Genomic DNA, 17,929 nt, shown 5'->3' with positions numbered 1-17,929 from the left:
TGCATACCAAGCATGTGCCTACACATGGCACCGCCATGTATCCAGCCTTGTCTTGCAGTCACACCGTGTTGCTTTTGATCCTGCTGTTGCTCGCTGCAGGGCAGAGGGGATTTGTAAGGAGCTGAGCTCGATGCTGTGCAACAGGACAGATGGCTGCGGCTGTGCTGCACATGACAGTGTGGACACACAGCTCCGAGCCCAGGAGCGTGCCTGGCCGGCCTCCTGAGATTAGTGTAGATGCAGCCTCATTCCCTCTGGGTCCTGATGCCTCGTCTGTGCTAGGTAAATACACTAAAGATTGCAAGGTTTGGGTGCTCACAGCCTGGCCAAGCACCAGAGATGGGAGTGAGTATGGGGATCTTCCCGTGTGAAAGCCTAGCAGATTTATTCTGATGGAGGCAATGGGATGCTTGGCTGAGCCTTTGGGTGCAGCTATATAAATCCCATAATGGTTCCCTTTACATCCAGGTGGCCGAAGCAACAATAAGTCACATTTTTTCTTCATTTTGGTATGTTCTCTGAGCTTTCTGGGCCAGCTGCTAATCTGTTACACTCACATCAGTTTGGCTACTTGTCTGGCATAGCTTAACAAAGTGCACTGCTAGAAATGGCTAAGAAAGGCACAAAACATCACACAACCCCAGCGCCTCCCCATTGCTTATTGGCAGCATGATAACATACAAACGCTTTTTCTTGGTTAGCGTTCAGCTCTGCATTTGCAATGGTTAAGCTGACAAGCTGCTAGAGCAGCTCATCTTTTCTCCTCTGTTTTACTATGACTAGGACTTGCCAGGTGAGGTTTTATTTTCAAAATGTTTATTTTAAAATAATGGTACTAATTGCCATTCACACGCATCTCTGGCAGCAGAGTAGCCTATCGTCGTTCAGCAGAAGCCCCATCGGGTGGTGCTTGTGCTCCACCTGCCATGGTGGAGACTTGTGATGGGGCATCTCTGTTGCAAATTCGGCCGTTTTTATGAACAGGCCTAGGGTTACAGGGGACAGAGACCCCAGAGGCCGGGAGAGACCCTGTGCACATCACCGAGGAGATGGGATGCCTCACCTCTTTGTCAGCTCACTTGAGCAAAGAGAGGGGATGTGCCCACTGATCCTCTCTAGTGTTCTGTTACTGAGAAAAGAAGGAATAGCCTCCAGGGCTTCTGCAGAAGTCGGTGTAGACAGGCAGGCAGGCAGAGCACATCCCTGTGACCACATCCTGTTGAGTTTCAGAGGCATCTTGGAGCAGTTCCTCTGAGATGTCTCCGCTAACAGGATGCTGCCTGCTGGTCTGCATCCCTGCTGCCTTGCCTGGGAGACACGTGGGCATCATCAGCCAGAGCAAACCCTGCAGCCTGTCCGCAGAATCAGCAGGACGGAATTGTTTTTGCAATCTTGTGATGGCGAAAAACCCAAGAAGTTGATAAAAGTTGGAAGTTAAGCAATAGCCTTACAAATAGTGTTAAGACATGAAGTGCTGTCCCATTTTCCAAGGTCTAGAACATTACTTATTCCTGTTCATTTTTGCTGTCTTTTTATTTGTCCCTTTTCTTTTTACGCTTAAATTAGATTTTTTTTCATTTGCTGTGGAACGGTTCGCTTCAGTAGGTAGGTCCAACGGAGATCCCTGAATCCTCTAATGTCAAATTAAATATACAGCCACCAATCAACTAGCTTGCATCCAGTTAATGAAATAACCATGGTGTGTGATTCTTAGGCATTTGCTAACATGACTAACAATGAAAGCTAGATAATGCTCCAGATTGCTTTCTCTTTCCTCTGAATCAGACTTTCACAAACCAGTAAATGCTACTTATGAATCAATCAACTTAAAAATATCTTTAAAATATTCTGTGGCAACGGGACAGAACTGCTGGAACCCTTTGGCTGGGATTTTCAAAGCTCTGTGTGTGCACTATGGCTCACCGCAGAGAAACTTTCACACCTGTGGGGTTTTCAAGAAGCCATCCAAGCTGAGCACACAGCGTTTGTTCCCTTTGGGGAAAGAATGCACAGCTTTGGGGTTATCCCTCTGGGAGGCTTACTGCCATCATGCAACAGTCAAATTCTGCCCATCGAAACTCTGATTAGGCATGTGGGCTGCCCAAAAGACACAACGGTGTCAGGGCAAGGTCATTCCTAGCAGCCTGAGTGCACATGCAGCCTGGGCTGCAACCTTCTCTGTCGCTTCTCTGCTACTGTACGCAGGCGAGTTGGTGACAGTGATGCCTCACCCGTACAGCAGCCACTGCTTTGATCACGGTATGGATATTGCCTGCGTCTACAGGAGGCACAGGGTACAAGTTAAGCTAACTAAGGTGGTTAGATGATGGGCTGCCTTTCTCCTCAGAGTCAGTGGAGCTTGTAACATCTGCTTCTGGAAAGCTAACACGATCTCACAGCATGGGGCAAGTAGCTCCTGGCATCCTGCCCTGGCTCCCCGGCTCCTCGCAGGGGCATTGGAAGCCCGGCTGTATAAACCATCGGAGGATACAGTAGCGCTCACTTGGCACCGTGTCCTTGTTTGCATCCCTCAGGCTTTTCAGCAGCAGCAGTATTTGCCTTTGTTCTGCTCTCTGACCCTGGCTAACAGGGACGCACATCCCCTGAGGATGCAGAACAAATTGCAGAGATGGCATGCTAGGGCTCGATGACCATGATAAATGCACCCTCTCCGCTGCCCGTTACCCCTGCGGTGGTCAGCACCTCCATTGCCTGGGTGGTTTGGGGATTCATGAGACCACCCCCCATCAGGAGCAAAGCTGTCCCGAGGCAGCAAGTAGAGCTGTCCTTCCCTATTTCATCCATCTCTGGCTTTACAATTAGTCTTTGGAGCACCGAGGTTTGAAAAGCATCCCACCACAGAGATCCTTCGTTTAGCAGCTGCTGAAGCAGTGAGGGCCAAAATTAATGATTAGCCAGAACTGGAAGAGGGCAAGTTCTTTGATATGGCTTAATCTACTGGGAGGAAAGGCTGTAGTCAGTGCAGCCTCATTAAAAGATTCCTGCACTGTAGGAGAATGAGTGATAAACCATCCTTATGAACTGTTTTGGCTTACATGACTGTTCTGTCTTGCCCTGAATAGATTCTAGGAACAGTTTCCTTAACCATTTCCTTGCTGTTTCTTTCAGATGTAAATCTTGAATACAGTTTAACTGACGAGTATTGCAAGCATCATTTCCTAGTGGGGATGCTTCTCAGAGAAGCCTCTGTTGCCTTGCAGGACAACTATGATATCAGATATACGGCCATCGCAGTCTTAAAAAATCTCTTGATAAAGCATGCCTTCGACAACAGATACCAGCACAAGGTCAGGCATATTTTGTTGGTTTTTAAATATAATGTTCTTGAATTTCCTGCAAAGACACACATCAGAGTTTCAGATTTTGCATAGTGCATTTTAGGGTATTCTAATTACTTTTTAGAGAACTGTTCTAAGTCACTGATAGTTACGGCATTACAGTAATAGTTCTAAGGAATCGTCTAGGAATACAGATAATGCAGTCTGCTAATTGCAGCGCTCTTATCCATGCTGAGTATTTAGGTAATAAAGCTCTGAGCCAGTAAGGAATTTGAGAGTGCCATTAGCCAGGAGGCTGTTCAGAATTAAGCAACATCAGTGTTCTTCTGGACTTGGAGTTAAATTAATATCTTGCATTAATATACTCTAATTAGGAAACAGGACTGATCTCTGTTACAAGTTGACTGCGTGTTTCACTAATTGGTGAATCAGAGCATTCTCACGGGATGCTGGGTTTCTGCTGGATAGCCCTTCTGCTTTCTCCAGGCAGAGGATTAGCATGTAGTATCGCTGAAAGAGCTCGGAGGTGGGCTCGTTTCCTTTCTTGATGCTGATCCCTGTGATCCACCTATCCTTGAAAGCACTGAGCTACCTCTGCGAATACTGGCTGTCCTTGCTCTGGGTTGAAAGCCGGTCTCTGTTTAATGTTATCTCCTCAAATTGCTCCTAATCCGCTGCATTCCTGGTTTGGCCTGGGAACATGGATTGCCCCCTGGGCACGAAGGCTGGCAGAAGTGACCCCCACGCACTGGGGACTCCTGCCCTTTTGCGGGCACTGGAGCCAGCTCCCTCGTCTTCCTTCTCGGCATGTCTGGCAGCGTCGCTGCGAGGAGGTGGGCTTGCCTTTCTCTGCAGCGAGATCCCTGGTGGTCGCACTGCCTGGAAACCCAACCGCGGCACGGTGGGCGGCCGGGCGCAGCAGAGCAGGAGTGACTTGGTCTGGCTGGCGCGGGGGCAGGATGCTCAGCTGCCTGCCTGGAGCTGGGCGTGAGGCACCACCTCTCTGGCGGGACGGTCCGGACGTGCCCGAGGCTGCCGGCACAGGCTCCCTGCAGCTGCAGAAACCCTGCGTTTGTTGCCAGAGAAGGTTTTCTCAACCCCTGGACGTTTTCAAGATTTCTTTCAATTTTGTCATCCTGAATCAGAAGAAAAAGTTAAATTCTTGTGTCAGTCCAAACGTGCGATTCAATTTACAAGCCTTACATTTTTTAACTTTTCTGTCAAGTCCGAAGTAACCAATTTCTAACAAAAAGGAGTTTGGGGTGTATGAGCCTTGCATTTAGAAAAGGTCAGGCAGACCATTTTTGATCATTTCAAAACTTGAAAAACGAATCTGCATCAGTCAATCCAGGTCAACCCATTCCTACAAACTGTGTCATCCAGAAGCATTTTCCATGGAGAATTCCTGACGGGAAGCAATAGTCATCACGAGGCACGGAACAAGTATTTGTGTTGCATTGCTCGCGGGTGTTGCACTTGAAAGCCAACCTGTGCAAGTGAAGTGCCAGTCAGAGCCAGGAAATCCAGGATTTAGTTTGTCACGCTTCCTCTATGACCAGGAATGTCACTCAGCCTCCAAAATCCCTGTCTGCCTGGAGCTAGCTGCTGGAAGGTGAACACCTAACTGCAGCTCTGCCAGTGGAAGTGAGAAGCCAAATGAGTCCACGTCCTCACAGATACCGTATGCAGCGTGTAAAAAAAAAAAAAAAAGAGCTCAAGAGTTTTCTGTTTTTCACCCGCAGCCTGTTGAAACCCTAGGCTCTTACCTGTGTTTTCCTCCCTGCCTGTGTTTCAGAACCAGCAGGCAAAGATCGCTCAGCTCTACCTGCCGCTCTTCGGGCTGCTCCTGGAGAACATCCAGCGCGTGGCTGGCCGCGACACCCTCTGCCCCGGCGCAGCTGCCGCCAGCCCGGTGAGCAAAGCCCGGCGACCGCCCGGCGCTCTTCCCTCCTCCTCGGACCCGCTCGCCCCGTGCCCCGCGCTGTGCAGCTTGAACTGTCCGCGGCTGGGCTTATTCTTTTCTCCCCATAGCCCAGTGATGTCCTTGTTTTTTAATTTCACTTTTCCTGTGAGGTTGCTCTGGTTGCAGCACTGTGTGCAATAGCAAGCCTTTTGCTTGCTGTTGTTTTAAGGTAACCCTGTGCTATGTGTCCAATATTGTGAGGTGCAATGAGGGGAGGTTAGTCCCTCTGTGTGCAACGAGTTATAACAGGACTCAGCCTTAGACTCAGGCAACTTTACTTAGGAGCTGCCTGTCTGCTTTAGGGCAGTGTGTGGTTCCCAGGTGGGCTCAGCCTTGCAGACTAGACTTTCCTCCTTGTTCAGAGCAAAATTTAAAAAAGACATTCAAATGAAACAAACAATTTCAGATCAAATGAAGAAAAACAGAAGGAAAAATTTGCTATAACTTCAGTATGTTTTGCCATTCTTTGTGCAGCTCCCCAAGTCATTTGTCTCCTTGTTATGGAAGTAAGAAAATAGATGTTTTTTCATCTGTGTTTTACAAGGCTGCTCTAATTTACCTTTTTATTTCATTATTCTCTTCCATACTTTGAAGAGGTGTTATCTTCCACTGGTGACAAAAAGCCTCTTATTGCTTTGCAGGCATCCAGAGATGAATTCATGTACAATTTTGCATCCCCCTCAAACAGATCCAGTCTGATTGCAGACAAAGACACAGGTAAATTAATTTTTCTAATCTTTAACTTTCTCATTACTTTAAATGAAGCTGTTGCTAGTGCTCAGTACTTCACAGCTGGTAAGCAGCCCTCACCCAAAACCTCCTCTCAAGAGGCAAACGTCCCCTCTGAGCTCATATTCTTTTCCCCAAATGTTGTGTGACCCTAGCTGCTCTTTCCAGGTTAATCACCCATCTTTTCTGTCCGAATCACCTGCTCCGTGCAATGGTGGTAATGGGCAGCACCCTGCGGCGTGCAGGTGCTAACGGGGTCGTTGTGGGGTTTGTTATTTTTTGCAGCCTGTGGAGCAGCACTTCCAAACGGGCACGGCATAAAGAGAGAGGACTCGAAAGGATCCCTGAACTTGGAGGGGGCAACGGGTTCCCCGGATCAGTGTGAAAATGTAATGTATCTGGGGTTAGAAGGACCGGCGCTCACTGCACGGACCCATAGCCCGTGCCCAGGCTGTGCCAGAAGGGAGAGGGGGGCGGGAGAAGGAGTCCCCTCTGATGATGTTCTCAAAAGCCAGCTTAAAAATTTCTCCATTTGGAAGCAAACAGGTTCGTGTTTAATAGAGGAGGTCAGACCCACTGATCTGGTACGCTTTCCGTCTTTAGAATCTCTGAGCCAAAAATACAAACCGGTGAAAAATGACTTATTAAACATGAAAAGCAAAATCCACACGGAAAATCTCTGCTTATCCGTACGCAGACGTATTTTCTGTGCTTGGTTTGAGCCTGGCCGAGCAGTGCTTCATGCGTGGTGCTGGGAGCTGGTGTCCGTACGCAGCTGGGAGGCAAAGCACCGTGACCTGAGATTTCCTGTGACCATTGACTTGAGGGAGGATGAGGCACTTGTAGGAAAACCGGCGCAAATTAATAACCATAATCCCAAATTTGCAGTAAATGACTGTGGTCAAACCACAGAGGTCTGGCCCCAAGTATTAAAAGAGCGTGCACTCTCCTTGTTGCCAGATTACGCGTATGGAAATCGGGTATTTGTGCAACCCAGCCCTGATTTTCCTCAAGGCGCTTTGCAGATGTCTTGGGTTGGCATGCATCATTCCTGGGCCTTTAGCAGCTTTGGCCTTTATGACAAGTATGGCAAAGATTATCTGGGCTGCCACCGGCTCTGTCCTGACAGGCTCAGGAGAGGTGGAGCACTCCCAGCTCCCCTGCGTGAATCACGAAAAGACGAGACCAAGTTTAGCCAAACACTTGAATATCAAAATGTTCGTATGCAGCAAAGCTCTAAGGATATACTTCAGCTCCGCTGGTAGCAATGCCTGACTGGTTTGCAGGAAACGGTATTGTTTTCAGCTCAGTTCTTGTCGCCCTCTTCTATGGCCCAGAAGGTACAGTTTTCAGAGTAGCCAAAAACTGCTTCTGTATTAATAAATGTCGTATCTACAAAGCCATTTAAAAGCAGTGCTGTGACCAGTTCTCTAGTGTGGAGGTGCACAGCTTTAACACTGCTGAACAGAGGCAAGACACATTGCTTATTGCCTGTTCTCTTTGGGCGAGTTGTGGGCTGACTTGATAGCTTGGCATGGGCCGGCAGTAAAGTTCTGGCTGTAGCGCTGTATCTCCAACTCTGAAGTGAATGTTTAATTCTGTTTTCTTATGACTCACATCCATAGCCTGTCCCAGAATAAACAACAAATAAGACCTCTGGGTTGCTCTTCCAACATGCGAGGCACAACTTAAAAAGAAGAGTCCTGCTTAGAGCTTAATTGTATCCATTTGTCAGAGGATATGGCTGGGGCTTGCAGACAGAATGCAAAAAAATTGGTGAAACTTTGAAAGTCTGGTCTTTCCCACCACAGAATAATCAGCCTTTCCCACACAGGTTGACTCACCAGAAGTTATTTCAGTTAGCTTTGTCTAAGCCATCAAATTGGGGGGGAGAGAACACTTCTAAACATCAAAAAAAAAAAAATCCTTTTTTAAGCTGAAAGTTCCTATTTTTCTACTCACTGTGACATTTTGTTTTGAAGTGTATCTGTTTAAACAGAAAGTTAGAATCTTGCTTTGAGTCTTGAAAGCTAATGAACTATTTTGTTTGACAAGAACTGACTTCAAAAATGTCACAGAACTTAAAAGCTCCTCTAGAAAACTTTAGAAAGCAGGGGAAGTGAAAGCAGAGTTGCCATGTGTTTGGCTGGATATGTCATTCTTCTCCACCCAGAAATATTTTTCTGGGCAGAAAAGAGTTTGGCCATTTGTCCAGGATTTCCAGACAAGTGCCTGCTGGATGAGCAGCAGCCCGGGTGGATGAGATGTCTCCAAAGCGTGTCACATGCGATGCTGTCGGGCTGTGCACGCAGGGGGGAGAGCAGAAACGCCAGCAGGCCCAGCAAGTGCCCGTGTTGTTCTACATAACATCTGGCCCCACGCTCCCCTCTGGCACAGCCTGAGCCACCTCGGCCGCGGCAGCTGGCCTCTGCATCACGTCCGTGTCTCGTTAGATCCGCAGAAGCTCCACGAGGAGCAGCGTGTCGCAGTGCAGCCGCCTGGACCAGTTTGAGATCCGGACGCTCCTGATGTGCTACCTCTACATTGTGAAGATGATCTCTGAAGGTTGGTGACTCTCGTGCGCTGGGGGCATGCACTGGGGTGGGCAGCCAGAAAGGCAAGAGACCATCACTGGCTGTTTTGGTCTGAAAGATAGGTTTTTGGGGTTTTTTTTATCTCATTGGATTATTTTTTCTTTCAGATACTCTTTTAGCTTACTGGAACAAATTCTCCCCCCAAGAGCTGATAAACGTCCTTGTGCTTCTGGAGTGAGTATCAGGACGCTCAAACGCTGCACCGTTGCACTGTTAAACCCTCGTGCAATGCAGCACTGGCAAAGAAGAAACGACTGCCCTGTGCCTCTCAAGATGCCCGTTTTCCTGTGCAGTGCTAGAGGTGTCTGGCCAGGATATAAGGAAATAGTTTTCCTCCTCTGGGTGATTTCTATTGCCGGAGCGAGGCGGAGCGGCTGCTGTCCTGCACGCAGCAGCCCGGGCTGTGGGGAGGGTGCCCAGCTGCCCAGGGGAGAGCAGGGCTCACAGCGCTGGCACCCACAGCAACTGGCACCAGCCCCGCTTTGCAGCGGGCTTGGTGGAAGAGATGGGTGGGGAGCACTGTAAAGTTCAGAGACCTTGGGTATGAGGTCAAGGAAAGCATAAATATATGCCCCAAACCCTCGCGCGCAGAGGAGTGTGTTCGCAGGCAGGGACGGGGTCGATCTGGAATGTTTGGGGTCATTCCTAATCTGCAGGATCTTTAACAGGTATTTTCTTTTCTTTCTTTCTAGAGTGTGTTTATTTCACTTCAGATACGTGGGGAAGAGAAATATTGCCAGGTATCGTGCTCTTCCGCCGGGCGCCGCGGGGCCCCTCCCCGCGCTCCTGGCTGCGGCTGCGGCAGGAAGGGAGCATGCGCGCCCGTGCCAGGCCAGCCCCAGCACGCAGGAAGCCGCGGGGGCCGGGATGCTGCTCGCTGCCTTGAGGCCAGGGCAGCATCCCGTCACCTTAGCACTCTGCCGCTTCCCTCCAGCGCCGGCATGAGACCGCGGTGCTGCCAGCTGCCTGCGCGTGTTTGCAATGGCCCCTGCAGTCAGTGCAGGTGAAACACGAGTCGCGGGCTCCGTCTCGGTGGCCCTGAGCAGCAGCCCTGCTGCTTCATTGGCCATAGGGCCATCTGGCGCAGGCAAGACCAGCTCTGCTGAGACCTGGCCAGCTCTGCTGGGATTGTCCAGCATGAGGTTAGCACCTTGGAGGGCGGCCAGGACTCCAGCCCGGTGCCTCGTGTAACCTGTAGTGGTGCGGCTGCTACTGCTCGTCCAAATCCTCAGCCTTAGCTTGCCCTTGTAGGGTGCACGATGCCTGGTTATCCAAGCACGTGGGAGCCGATAGGAAATCTCAGACGATGCCAGCACTCCGCAGCAGACCTGGCGGGATGCAGGTGCGACTCCAGCATCTGGGCAGCTTGGAGACCTCCTTCACTCTCAATCACAGTATGTACCGAGGAGTGAAGTGGGACTGTGGAGTTTTAGCCTCTTAAAAACTGCACGTAGCCTTTTTCCACTCACTCCTTGTTGCTTTGGGATATTTACGCTCTGGAGAAGTACTGTGATCACTGGTGTCTCTGCAACATTCCTAAAGTTGGGGGAGCGCAGGTGGTGAAATTTCAGACAGTCCCTTTAAAATCAGCCTGGGGACTCAGTACTTGCGTAGCTTTTCCTCTCCCCAGTCTCGACTCAGCTCCCTCGCTGAGAGTGGGTGCAGGAGACCCCCGGGTTTGGGCAGTGAGCAGGGCAGGTGGGAGAGCTGCCCTGGGGCAGAAGTTTGGCCCCATGCAGAGACCTGGACCAGCTCTAAGTCTCTCCACGTGGCTGAGTTTCCCCCCTTGAGGCACGCTGCAGTTTCCCCTCCATGGATGCTGCCTGGGCACCTCGTTCTGTCTGGTTTTGAAGACAGTCAAATTAAGTGAAGATACTGACATTTGTTTCCTTGGGTGGCATCAGGCAGAGACAGCTTCTCTAAACGGAGCTGGCAAATCCAGCCAAATAGCAAATTCTTGCTATTCTTACCTCATCTTCCAGCATCCAGAGAAGTGTAAGGGGAGAACCTTATAAATGTATCAGCTGTTAGGTCTTGTGGGAGCTGTAGCGTTGAACACCGTTTGCTCCTGATTTGCTTTCTGTCCGCAGATGCAGGCACATCAGAAGCCGATATTGTGCACCAGGCGTTACTGGAGGGCAATATTGCCACCGAAGTGTGCCTGACGGTCCTGGACACCATCTCTTTTTTCACTCAGAGTTTCAAGGTCAGCACTGAAATCAAGAATACTGTAGAGAAGCGTGCTCTGTTTCTGTATGTTTGTTCATTTTGGTGATCTGTTCTCCTAGCGAGGCTGATAATGGAAGGCAAATGATTGGCAGTTTGTTTATTTTCCAAAATGCTGAGTGTTTCACAGGATCTCAGAGTAATTACACACTTATGCAATCTTACACTTTGTTCTAAATTGCAAGGCCAGAGAAAATTATGTGGGCATTATACCATGAGTGTGGGCATTACAAAAATAGAATAAGAGGAAATGTGCATCGTAGAGAAAGGAGGGACCAGCGGAGAGGGAAATGGAGGTCTAGCATTCTTAGAACAGTCTATTTTCTACCAGCGATTGCTTGGAAGCAAGGCCCGGATTTCTTTGAATTGCTACGCACGGATGTCTGTGGGCAAAAGCATTCCAGCTGCCATTACCAGTTCAGACAGGACCAGCACCACCAGTATAAGTCTTCTCCATTTTGTGAATCACACTTTTGGCAGTCATTGACATCCGCAAGAATCAAACCCCTGTGATGGAGAGAGCCGGTTGGCAGCACAGTGTTGAAATATTGCTCCAGCAAAGCTCTTCCTCGGAATGTGATTAGAGGAATCCCACTCATAGCAGTGTCTTGCATAATGGCACAAGGACAAGGATTTCAGAGTAAGCACAGTGAAGATCTCCTTTTTAGATATATCGAGTAACACAATGAGAAAGGTCTCATCCTCTGCTCCTGTTACACAGCGAGAAACCAACCTAGGTGCACATGTTAAATTACCGTGTAATAGCTTGGTTACAGCGGAAGGTTTTAGAAGCAAGAGTTAAAACTTGCTTGACATTCACAGTTTTCTCTTTTTGAATATAGCTGAACCACAAAACAATGTGATTTTCAAACCACAGGATAGACTGGATTCCCTTCCGCTTTAATGGGCTTCTGCTTTGCTTTTATGGTCATACAGTGTTACCACACAGAAGTGTGCTCTATGCTGCAGTAAAAGTGCTGATACTTTTCTTATCAGCAGAGTAAGTGGGGCTCAGTTAAAGAGTATGGACTGTAAGCTTACCCAGCTCCACAAGGTGTGTGTAGGATGTCAAAGACAAACCAGAGCCCGGGCAACCCCGGGGCTGGCAACCAAACAGAGACGATTGATCTCCCGGGAGTACAGGGCTTCCGCGTTCCTGCCAGGTGGCTGTGAGGTGCCAGGCTTCCTGCACAGGGGCTCCAAGGATCGCCGCGGGCAAGGGCCAGCCCAAGGGCTTGACTGTGCCACAGTCAGTAGGTGTGCGCGATAGAGCTTGTAGGTGCACACACAGTGGTTGTTTGTCTGGGACTTCCCAGCAATAAGAACTTTCAGAGATTCTGGAAAGGGCCCAAATCTTCTTTTTCTGGTCTGGAAAGAAGTCTTTTCCAGGCAGAAAAAGTAGACATAGGCAAAATAACTCTGACACCAAGTTATCTTAATCCTCTCGAGATAATGCCATTTTACCATCTTTGTGCAGGGGAAGTGGGAGATGGGTTCCCAGAAGGTGCAGACTGCCAAAATCTTGCAAACACAAGGGAACTGTACTGATTTACTGCAGCTAAGAATCTTTCCAGTGAAAAGATATGTAAATGTCATTCTCTCTCTCTCTTTCTCTTTGGGCTGCAAAAAAACCACTTGTTGAGACTCATAAAAAGAAACAGGAAAAACAGAATGAGAACTACGCTGATAATAGCTTGTTTTGTTTAAAATGACTCTGGGAACTGGTGAAAATTTGTGCAAATCATTGAGTTAGGTTTTGGAATTAATGGTGCAAAAATGGTTAAATATTTTTGCTTTATTTTCTGTTATAAAAATGTCCCTATTCCTTATCTGGCTTAAGAATTGATGTGATTAATTATGTAAAATTATCTCCGTCATTTCCAGCTTCAGGCACAGTGTTTCTGCAAAATTAATTCTCTCCTTCCTTTCCAGACCCAGCTCTTAAGCAACGATGGCCATAATCCACTCATGAAGAAGGTTTTTGATATTCATCTTGCTTTTCTCAAAAATGGGCAATCAGAAGCAGCTCTTAAGCATGTGTTCGCCTCTCTAAGAGCTTTCATTAGCAAGGTATGTAATACATAATGCCAAAGGTTCAGTAGAATTTACATATGCTTGAGAGAAGAGACCAATATGCTTAAGCTATTAAATTGCCATTTGTGCTGTTTGAAGATGAGTTTTAGAAAACTCATCAGTTCCACCAAAAGCTGGTGCTTCTTGAATTTTCTCCCCAAAGAGGCAACATTGCTAACAAAACTACTGCTAGAACAGTACTTGCACGCTGGACCTGCTCATCTGCTAGCTTCAGGCTGCGTTTGAGAGAGGGTAGTAGCAGCTGGACCTCTTCTACAGCCTTCTGACTTCCCAAGCCCTGGAACACAGTGAGGCTGCTGAATCCCCTGAGCTCAAGCAGAGTCAAAGCCACATGAGAGCTGTGACTGATGCTGTTGCTAACATTTACCTTCTTGTTTGTCAAAACCTGCTGCTTCTCATAAATACGTTCTTTTAGACCAAATGTGCATGCAACCTCCATTGCTTCCATGCTGCACAGTCATGATAAATTCAAAATGAATTAAAAGCTACCAAATCACTTGAATGCAACACTTAATTGACTAAGTTCACTTAATGAACTAAATTCGTGTGGCTTAAGATTGCAGCCAGGTACCACAGTATGTGATTGAAATGCATTTAAGAAGTATTGCTGGCAGAGGTATCTGGTACTAGTCACTGAACCAAGTTTGATGCTAAAGAAAGAGACCCCTACAAAGGTGGAAAAAGTCTGTGCTGTGAACATCTTACTATAACCACACAGTAAAGCTAAGAGCTGGTGTGAATATGCCTAGGGCTGATTTTTGGCTTGTCGTAAGCAGACACAAAAGAAGCAAGAAAATACAGAAGTCCTGCTAGCTATCTACCTGGCTCCAGACAGAATGGTTTCCTACTTGGTGTTTTTCAATGGGACTTCTTAAAGCTTGCCAAATTGAGAACAGGCACTGGGCAGGAATCACTCAGTTCTCCTACTAGGTTTAATACTCTACCTTTTATTTACCTGTTTATTGTTCTACCTTTACTAGTGTCTTTTAAGTTCTCTGCTTGACTCTGATCTGCTTAGCTCTGAAATATGTCCTGCTGCAGATCTGTGCACAACCACACAGTCCCTTCTTCATCTCTCTTTCCATTATTAGATGAAAGTATATTTAGCCCAAAATATTTGTTTCTTGCCTATAGCAAATAAGAGACTTTCCTTGCCTCTCTGGCCAATTTTCTGTGGCTGTTTAATTGTGAAGCCAAGCCTGCACACCTGCTCAATCAGGCCTTGCCATCAGCTTTCAAACCTGGAGCCCTTCAGGGGTTACATGCTTGCTTTGCAAAGCGATGATTGCAGTACTGCTGGCTGCCTTCGCTGCTGCAAGGATGGGCAGTTGGGCAGTTTTCTTGGATTTATGCAAGCCTGAATCCACACTGGCATCGTGGGTCTTCAGAGATTTGAAAAATTGATTTCAGTTAATTTTTCACATTTCCCCTAAGACAGGACACAGTGTTACTTCTGTAAAAGCAAGATATGAGCCCAGCAGATGGTATCTATAAGGAAGTGTTTTCTTTGCCAACTCTGTAACCACATGAGTTCCAAACTTCCTTTTAAGTCCTCTAAAATGCTTTTCTAAGTCCAAAAGTGACAATAAAATAGCCAGCATCACTGTGTTTCATGGCAAGTGCAAGGATGGCAAGTTTTTCTGCGAGTTTATTTTAACATATGAAAACTGCACTGTCGTGTTCTGAGTTTCATATCGCTGTTAGCTGGTTAGTGTATCAGTGTTAACTTCAAGTAAAACAAAAGTGAACTATACCTTTGAGGCAGTTAAAAAGGACAAAGTTGTCGTTTTTATGGCCTTCTGTAGCTAATAATAACAATGTAAAAAATCCCCCTTTTATCTGGTGTCACATAGTGTGTCACACAGTTTGGTGTCCATCACTAGTGGATACTGGAGGAGAAAAGCTTCCTGGTGTCATAGTTATTCTACATCCCAAAATCTGTATTTAAAGTACTTTGCCCTTTTGCATTAAACTTATTATTTGATAGGCAAGAGACTTAAAAAAGAAATCTTGAGAAAGTGCAGAGCAAGGTCTGTAATTGTTTGCATGTTTGGTTTTGGTTTTAAAATGAATGCTGCTTGCGTGCATGCGTGCCAGGAATTTGGGAAGGAAGCTGTCTCCGTTTTATCGACTGGGAAGAGTCAATAAAAGCAAGATTGCTTTTGTTTTACACCCTAGGTTTTCTTAAAATCCAAATCCTTCTTTTCAGAGTGTCAGTTACAGACAAATATATATTCACATGCTTGGGAATGGTCACTAAATTAAGAGTTATGAAGGAGAACGTGCGCAGGGTGGAGGCTCGGATAATTTGCCCTGCGGCAGGCTGGCTTCGCCTATGTTTGAGTAGCTCGAACATGTGGATCTAAGAGTGACGGAAAGCGTGCCCCGTGATGTCCCTCGGTGCAGGGAGGCTGGGGAGAGCGTGAGGGGCGTCGCACCCCAGGCCACGGAGGAGCAGGATAGCAGAGCCTTGCTGTGCCAGCCCTCTCTCCTTTCCAGAGACAGCTGGCTCGGGAAGCTTTTCCCTGGCCTGTTAGCAATTCCCCCTGGCCACATCCTGAGATGCCTTTCCTCCCTAGCGGTGCCATCGACGGTAGCAGCCTGTGTCCAGCCTGCCGCCCACGGGTGAGCTTTGCAAGGGGCTGGGGAGCACCAAGCTGTCCGCTGAGCTCGCCCGCGGCTCGTAAGCAGCATCCTGGCAGCTGTGATTCAGTCTGCTCCCCGGGATGGTGGTTGCAGCCTCCCCTGGGGTTGCGAGGAGGACTTGGCGTGTCCTGGCGCCCGCTGCGGCTGCCCTGCCCTGGGGCCCCTCTCGTGCCTGTCTAGGATCCACTCGCTGCATTGGCTCCTGTTGTGGCTGTCCGTATTGGGGCCGGATCAGAGCTGTGCTCCTCCAGAGCACGCAGAGCACGCATCCCCTCGCGTGCGCTCTCCCAGCGCTTCCCAGCTCACGTCCGCCTGCCAGCTGGAGAGCTGCAGGCAGCACCTGGCCAGATCTCCAGCAGGCATAAACCCTTGGGTCACTGCCCCGGGCCCGGCGCCAAGAGGGTTTGCCTCTGCTCAGGATCAGTGCCCCGGAAGGGAGTTGCCCTGGCGGGCAGGTTCCCTGTGAACAGACTTTCCCCCAGAGCTGGCGCAGCGTGGAGGGGAGGGCACAGGGAAGGGATCTTGGACTTGTTCCGCAGCAGATTCCCGGACAAAGTTGTTCTCACTAGCACTGGGTTGGAAACATCTGGAAAAACCTCTTCCATGCAGGCAAGCAGTGATGCATCTTGAAAACAAGCGCTGGCTACCTCTCTTTGGTTGCCCATGTGCTGCCCAGGCTTGCCCGATCCCGCACCGCTGCGGCCCGCTCTGGGCTAACTCCAGTGCTGAGCGTGACTCCGTCTTGCCATGGAAGGAGGATTGCATTACAGCCAGCAGCAGTTACTCAACAGCCCCTTTCCTGAGCGCACACATGGCACGCTTGGCCCTGTGTTACCATGATGGTTATTTGCTGCTTTTCTTTTCCCGTATTTTTTCCTGAAAATATTTTTGGCCGGAGGCAGCGAACACCGAGAGTTTGGACAGCGTGCTCTGGCTGCCTTGCAACCCGGGTGGCTCGGTGTAATTCCCACGGCATAGTCTGGCCAGCCGCAGCTGCTACATTGCTGTTTCAAAACCCTTTTCACCAGCACGCCATGGCGGTGGCTGCAGCAGTACCTACGAGCTTCTCTCAATCATAATTAATGCAAGAAGAGAGGGATGAAGTAGCAGCTCTGGGCTCGGACTTGGAGGATGTGACTGAATACCGTGGCGGTATTTGCCGTCGTGTCCCCTAGGGAGTCGGCGCTGGGGCAGACAGACGTGGCTCATGGACCGTGGCCCATGAGGACCACTGGGTCCTCAGTGAGCTGAGCACATTTCTCCGCTGAGCGAACAAAAATGTGCGGTTCCCTCTGCTGCCTCTCTGCCTCCAGGGAATCCCATGGTGTTTTTTTGCTTGTTGACATTGCTGGCGTTTAGCTTCATAAAATAGCAAAATAAACAAGAAGGAGAAGAAGATGCTTTATAAACAAAGTAGATTAGCACTAGGAGTCATGTGGAGGGAGTTACTGCATTTGCTGCTTTGCATTTCTAATTTCTGATTGATACTTGGGTTCCTGTGTGCGTTCAGCAAACCGTGCCAGGCTTCCGGCGCTGCGGGGGGGCCGGTCCCCAAGGCGCTGCTGCCCGGAGCCCCCGGAGCCCTGGCTCCCTGCGGGAACACAGGGGAAAAATCCTTGAGGCAGCAACGTTTCCCTGTGCAGGAGCAGGCGTTGGGATCTCTGGGCTCTGCTGAAATGTGAAGGGGATCAGACGCTGAAAACGGAGCGTTTTCATGGAGGGAGCACCCACGTGCGATGCCCACGCAGCCTCCGTTCCCCCCCGGGAAGCGTCGGTGCCAGCCGCTGCGGCTGCGGAGGCGGCTGCGTGCCACCGCCACCGTCCTTCCTTGTTCTGCTTCCCCGCGCCAACCCCGCTGCGGCCGGCGCCGGGGGGAAGTCGTGTGCTGCGCCGGCACCCGGCTCTCCGGCGAGCCCGCCGCGAAGGCTGGCCACCCAGCCGGGGCAGAGCCCCGCTGCAGCACCCGGTTTTGGGCTTACCCTGCTGCTGCCTGCGGCCAGCTCTGCCCGCGGGGCAGCAGGGCAGCCTCGCTGCGTGTTTCCAGTTCGCCGGGGCAAGCAAGCTTCTCGTTTGCTTTCCTGAGGGCAGTCATACGAATTTAGGCATTTTTTCGGAGATGCGTGGACGTAGCTCGGTGAGCACTGCGGGCCGGGTTTCCTGGCAGAGTCACTCTCGCGGGTGGGCTCTGGCGCGTTCACCGATGGCTCACGCGGCAGCCTTTGGTGGGAACGTCCGAAGCACCTCTCTTCTCGGCCCTGCTGCCTGTTTTCATGACACTCATAAGAAACTTCTGCCTCTCCAGTTCAGTGAGAATTTGCCAATGAACCCGAAAGTTTTTAGAGGAGGAGATAGACGGAACGGATGAACACATCCCCAAA

At 49.3% G+C, this 17,929-nt stretch overlaps 1 protein-coding gene across 3 annotated transcripts in view; it reads left to right on the top strand.

The window, feature by feature from the left end:
- Positions 1-17,929, top strand: part of DOCK11 (dedicator of cytokinesis 11) — an 85,921-nt gene that overhangs the window by 51,841 nt on the left and 16,151 nt on the right. For 2 of the 3 annotated variants that reach the window (XM_064518345.1, XM_064518344.1), the window contains exons 31-41: positions 1,567-1,605; positions 3,130-3,308; positions 5,095-5,211; positions 5,904-5,979; positions 6,277-6,380; positions 8,445-8,556; positions 8,693-8,759; positions 9,278-9,325; positions 9,837-9,979; positions 10,676-10,791; positions 12,744-12,881. In XM_064518345.1, the coding sequence (XP_064374415.1) occupies positions 1,567-1,605; positions 3,130-3,308; positions 5,095-5,211; positions 5,904-5,979; positions 6,277-6,380; positions 8,445-8,556; positions 8,693-8,759; positions 9,278-9,325; positions 9,837-9,979; positions 10,676-10,791; positions 12,744-12,881 (1,139 nt within the window). The remainder of the gene's footprint in view (positions 1-1,566; positions 1,606-3,129; positions 3,309-5,094; positions 5,212-5,903; positions 5,980-6,276; positions 6,381-8,444; positions 8,557-8,692; positions 8,760-9,277; positions 9,326-9,836; positions 9,980-10,675; positions 10,792-12,743; positions 12,882-17,929) is intronic. The other variant, XM_064518346.1, reaches the window with a different exon arrangement.

This window comes from Dromaius novaehollandiae, chromosome 11 (assembly GCF_036370855.1).
Source record: "Dromaius novaehollandiae isolate bDroNov1 chromosome 11, bDroNov1.hap1, whole genome shotgun sequence".
Lineage (NCBI taxonomy): Eukaryota > Metazoa > Chordata > Aves > Casuariiformes > Dromaiidae > Dromaius > Dromaius novaehollandiae.
Note: the sequence above shows the minus strand (reverse complement) of the source record. Positions and strands in the feature narration are given on the sequence as shown.